This window comes from Apis laboriosa, unplaced genomic scaffold, assembly GCF_014066325.1.
Source record: "Apis laboriosa isolate Shangri-la unplaced genomic scaffold, ASM1406632v1 scaffold21_cov150, whole genome shotgun sequence".
In the NCBI taxonomy this organism is placed as follows: Eukaryota; Metazoa; Arthropoda; class Insecta; order Hymenoptera; family Apidae; genus Apis; species Apis laboriosa.
In genome coordinates this window covers 2,988,561-2,994,413 of record NW_025222365.1, presented here as the reverse complement: position 1 = coordinate 2,994,413, position 5,853 = coordinate 2,988,561, and the positions used below count along the sequence as shown (strand labels likewise).

The 5,853-nt window shown below is 28.1% G+C and overlaps 1 protein-coding gene across 5 annotated transcripts in view; it reads left to right on the top strand.

Annotated features, from left to right (window-relative positions):
- The first annotated feature begins 489 nt into the window (after positions 1-489).
- The window catches only part of LOC122712983 (NADP-dependent malic enzyme-like), a 13,193-nt gene continuing 7,829 nt past the window's right edge, over positions 490-5,853 (top strand). For 4 of the 5 annotated variants that reach the window (XR_006346439.1, XR_006346436.1, XR_006346437.1 and 1 more), the window contains exons 1-2: positions 490-888; positions 5,380-5,548. Coding sequence is in view for 1 of the 5 variants with exons in the window: in XM_043933089.1 (XP_043789024.1) it covers positions 863-888; positions 5,380-5,548 (195 nt within the window). In the remaining 4 variants the exon portion in view is untranslated. Of the gene's footprint in view, positions 889-4,521; positions 4,593-5,379; positions 5,549-5,853 lie in introns of those variants that run through there. The other variant, XR_006346438.1, reaches the window with a different exon arrangement.

The window sequence follows — 5,853 nt, the reverse complement described above, 5'->3', positions numbered from 1 at the left end:
TTTAGACTGTAAAACGCGCTAAAAGATAATTCCTACATCTAATTTATTGTCTTTTTTGTCTAATATATTATATTAAAAATCTTAACAAAGTCTCATTAAATAATAATGAGAAAGAAGAATGAAAATAAATATCATTGACATTACATAATATCTAAAAAGAAAAATTTAAATTGTTTAATTCTCGTCAAATAAATGCTTAGTTAACAAATAATATTTCTTGAGAATTCATTTAAAGATAGAAGTTAAAAAATTCAAATATATGTAATTATAAATATAATAATCATATTAAATTGATTGATTTAAAATTTTATAAAGTTCTCTTTTAAATTCTCTTTATACTATTGGAAGTTAATTGATTCAATACATAAAAAAAATTAACTCTCTCGACTTTTAGCACCGCAACGTTCCGATATGTTATCAGGGAATATATAAACGAGCCCCTGGTCGGGAGAATTCGGCTATTCCCGCGAGTGGTTCATCGGACACAGACACAGCGTTTCCTCACATCCATTCACTCACACTCGATCGCTCGTACAGCTAACATCTGACACAGTGCAGGAACAAACACAAGGTTGGCAAGGAAGAGAAGTACGCGATCGACGTAATACAACTTTAATGTATGAATCGCGCGCGTGTGCAATACGGTGTATTGTGTAAAGGAATTAGTTGTGCGTATGCGTAACTGGCTATATGGACGAACTTGAAGTCGAAAGAGAAAAAGGTGTGCGAGAGTAGACAGAGCGGCGGCGGCGAGCGCGGGTAAACGGGTCAGCATTGGTAAGCACGATTAGCCAAAAACGCGCAGTCGCGCGTTGATCCTGTTGGGTGGGAGGCGATCAGCTGTAAGCACGCGAGGAGCGAGATGTTCGTCCTGCAGAGGTCTATATTGTGAGTACTAGAAAATTTTTATACAAACCACATATACAAAGCAACGATTTGTGATTAAAGACATACTGGCTTTTACTGCACGAGCAGAGCACGCACGTGTGCCGGTTCATTGTCGAGAGAGGCGGACAGAGCCAGCGAAATACGCGAGAAGGGCCGTTGTAACCTAGCTTCTGCCGCAATGCAGTGCTGAAAATAGGAACGCGCTTGAGAATCCGTCGATCGATACGAGGCCACGTTACCGTGTTCTGTGAGCCAGTGCCAAACGAAATCATATCGTGTTCACATTTACATAAACTTTAAAATTTTTCTATTTCGTGTTGCTCTTTCTATCTATCTTTTCATTTTTTCCGCATATTCTTCATTCGATAGTATTCAATTTCCACTACAGTTCTTACAGGTATCATGCGATGTCTGTAAGGACTAGTATGTTTTATCCCCTCTACTTTATCCTTCTTCCTTTCTTTTCGTCCTTTCTTTTTCTCAGAGCGTCGACCCGTAGACATGCTGACTCACAAACAGTTATTCAGAAAAAAATTCGGAGAAAAAAAAAAGTCGTTTTCAATGAAAATTATTATTTATATTTTTAAATATAATATTTATACTTATTTCATATATTTTAAACACTATCTGTAAATGAATTACATACTTTTTACCATGAAATATATTTCGTCCATTTGATTCCCTTTGGCGCACCTGTCGTTTTAACGAAGTTTTCGATCGATCGTAGCACGTGTGTAGATATATGTTCTGAAATTGATTATATTATTAGTTATATTTATTTTTCCTCAAATAAAATATACGATTTCCAGTGATTTATTTTTATATCTCATAAATATCTGGTATTTTTCAAGAATTGTTGGAATATTTTGATTTCGTGAAAATGCAGTGACAAATGTTGAGTTGAACGCCCTCATATTTCGCTTTTGTATCTCGATCAATCTTCCGTCGGTATTTATTGATTTTTATTATATCTAAATAAAAATATTCAAAAAATAAAAACAAATATATATTATTATTTGTTTACAAAATATATACAAAAAAATAATCAATATTTGGTAATTCGGTATTTTTTCTTCTATATATATATATATATAAAATATATATAAAATTATTTTACTTCACATATTTTATTATGAATGAAGGAAAAAAAAATACTAGAATTATTGTTATCATTCGAATGTAATAGAATTTATTTTATTTTTTCGAAATTATTTTGAGTCTGTTATTTTGCTTCGTTGCTTAATATATTATTTTTCCACTAAAAAAAAGACTTCATATATGTGAATTACCTTTAAGTAATTCAAGGTTAAAACAGATCAGGAGGAGTTTAAATAGACGTGAAGAGTAAACTTCGAAGGTGATCTATAAATACAAAATAATAATTTTTGTTTTTGTTTTTTATATGTATGTTAAATATTTTATTTTTGAATACTAATTTAAATACTATGATTTCTAAATAACTATAAATGTCTACAAAATAAAATAATAAAATTTAAACATTTAATTTATAAGTTTCAAAAATGAAAAATTATAAAAATTATAAAATTTATATACAAGTTTTCTCATCAAGAAGTTATTCATTTTTGTTATTATTAAAGAAGAATATATCTGTAATTTCAAAACATCTAATAAATAATCCATATTTTTTCCTATTATATACTTTGATTCTTATTATTAAATTTTTAAATATTTTGTTGTACATTTATAAATAATATTTTATATACAAAATCATATAGAAAAATTTTTTTATTATGAATACTACAGTCTACGTTATTATAGTATTATCTAAAATCTATAAAAGTTGCGACAGTTATCATATTTAGATTATGTCATTCCATACCGACAAAGCTATATTGGTACTTTACGTAATACATTAAATCGACTATCTTATATAAGATATCTATACAATAGTTTTGAGAGAATGCAATTTATTTTTAAATATTTTTATAAAAATTTATTTAAATAAGTTTATTTCACATTGATAAAAATTTATAGAATAAAAATACATATAAAAACATTTACATATAAATAATTTACTATCTGTCATAGTTATTTTTCAAGAAAACAAAAGTAAATTTTCGATAACTCGGTATTTTAAATTATGAAATTTATCTCTTAATGCAGAATATTAACATTAGTTTGATAATTTTTATTCGTTTATTTATTTTTTAAAAATAACATTTTTACCAGTCAATATTGATATATTCATAAAGGAAATTTGTACAATTATCATCTCTTTGTTAAATTTAACAAATGTGAAATGTTTGATTTTAATTTGTACAAAATTTATAGAAATAATTTACTTCATATCCGTAAATTGCATTATATATATACGTTCAATTATTTATACAAAGCCTGCAAAACAATTATGATGTTTTATAATTTATGCCGATTTTAAAACGAAGTCTTTAGAAACACTTGTACTTCCGGAAAGTGACGTCATTACTGTCACGTAGTACTGCACCCAGTTGATGACAAGGAAACCATAATGATCAAGGCCATCAGTGACTGCGAATAGAATTGAATAAAGAAAAAAATTTTCGATTCGAAGAGAACAACAATTGATACGTTACGTTTCTTGTGAAAAATTATTTTACAATATTATCGTATTAATATTTAGAACGAATTTTATAAATTATTAGAAAGATTCTCTTTAAAAAAAATCGATAATGTTTATTTAATATCAAAAAATATAACGATAATTTCTTCATTAACACTACTATTAGAAATAATAATAGATTTTCTCTCAGGCCATCGTCGTCTGTACCAAAATATTTTCCATAATTATTTCTTTAAATTTGGCCAAACGCCATTCAAATAATAATAGATTAACCTGTTCCCTTTACAGACATGCAATAACTTTGCTACGCCTACAAATATTTGAATATATCCATTAGATTGATATGCACATATTTTATATGTATCGACGTGAAATGTTATTGGATATTAAGATTGCTCAAGACGCTCAATCATTTTTTGATTTTATCTCTATCTACGTACGTAACGTGTAATCGATAAGATTTTATTGCAAAGCAGACTTATTATCTCATGACTCATAGTTAAATGACAAATTGAAGTATCACAATTAAATGGACTCGATTGTCTCTTTTTGAAATACTATTCGTTTCAACTACACACGAGTTTAAATTATTTATACTCATTAATCAGAAAATCATTTTCAATTTTTAACGATATAAATTTTATTTTCAAAGCATAATTTATACTTAAATATTACTACAGTTATTATTAACTTATCGAGAAAGAAACTTGTCGAGTATTATACAATCTTTACTTTTTCACGTAAAGATTATAATATTTTCTTCATATTATAAATTATAAATTATCCATTTTTTTTTTTTTTGCAACAATTTTTACAATATTACAGAATATTTGTTCTTGGATCACCGGAAGCACGAACGAAAAGATTATTGCGGTCACTACGAAGAATTGTTATGAACACCTTGAATATACTTCATATATTCTAATGAATATATCATCAAATGTCAGGGTATCACGTTATCGACATTCTATTCGATTTCTCTAGTTGCAATGCTTTCAACGCGTCCTTAATCGATAAAAAACACTTCACTTTGACATTCTCAAGTTCTTCATATCTATTTTGATTTGCGAGAAGTGAACGTGTCCGTGCTCGTGTTCGTGTTCGCGTATATAAGTGTGTATGCTCCATAAAAAGAAAATGCCAGGTAATTTCAATATCGATTATCAAATCTATATATTTTTTAGAGAGAAGAAGGCTTGAGTTCCGTTACTTGTTGATTTATTTACCACTTTGTTTGGCATATCTAAAATATTTTGGCAACCTAATTCGTCCTCACTCTTCTTCGTTTCTCATATCAATTTCTTTAGGAACAACCAATTGCGACAAGTGTTTTACGTATGAGAAACACGATGTCGATAAAGTTTAACAGGATAAATTAGAACAATGCTAATCGGGAATTTCCTGAATGACGTTAATCTTTAATTGTATAAAACAAACAGTTTTAACTTGTTTTCTCACACGCATCGTTAAACTTCCCTCTTAAATCATTCATTTAATGTTAATTGATGCACATTTCTGTTAAAAGTTCATAATTGAATGTTAGTAGTCGCTTATTTTTATAGAAAGAGCACAAAACTTGATCATATTTTGATAATAATTTGATATTTTTCTAATTCCAATTACTTCATTCATAGAGAGATAAAAATTTGTTCAAAGATACAAAGAATAGCCGATCGTTCCTCGAGTATTATCGGAGGATTAGCTTGTAGCTTAGATAGCTGGTTATCGTTTTATTTTTTTTTTTTTTTTTTTTTTTTTTTTTNNNTTTTTTTTTTTTTTTTTTTTTTTTTTTTTTTTACGTTTGAGAAATAATTCTGAACGACAAAGTTTTTTGTTTGTTCCATTTTATCGCTTGTCTGCTAGAAAATTTATATTCTGATAATGAAAGCAAGAATGGGATAATGATTTAATTTTCTCACGGTGTGTAATAGATCGCCCACCAGCAGAAATTGTACGGGATCATGGGCACGTATGCTTCCTCCTACGCATCCTGCTATAAAGGATATTCAACAGAAAGAGATTCACGAAGTATCTGGCGATGTCATACCTATCAATATGGTGAAAGGTATCGGTCATTTAAGGGATCCACGACTCAATAAGGTATTTTAATCTTTATTAGCCCGTATCGTGATTCAAATAAAAATATCTTTACGAATAAGAATGAAGAAGAAATTCTGTTTATTTTATGATAGATGTATTCAATGTTATCGTAAAAAATTATGTTAAAATATAATTTTATTCTTGAATTCTTATCTCCTGACTTTTTATTTACCTTGTACTTGTTTTCTCTAGTGATTAATTTTTGTGAATTCAAGCGATTAATTGTAACTCTCTTTTAACTCTCGTTTTTTCTAAAAATTAAATCGTTCGTTTTATTATCGTATTATTATCTTTTTTTTTTTTTT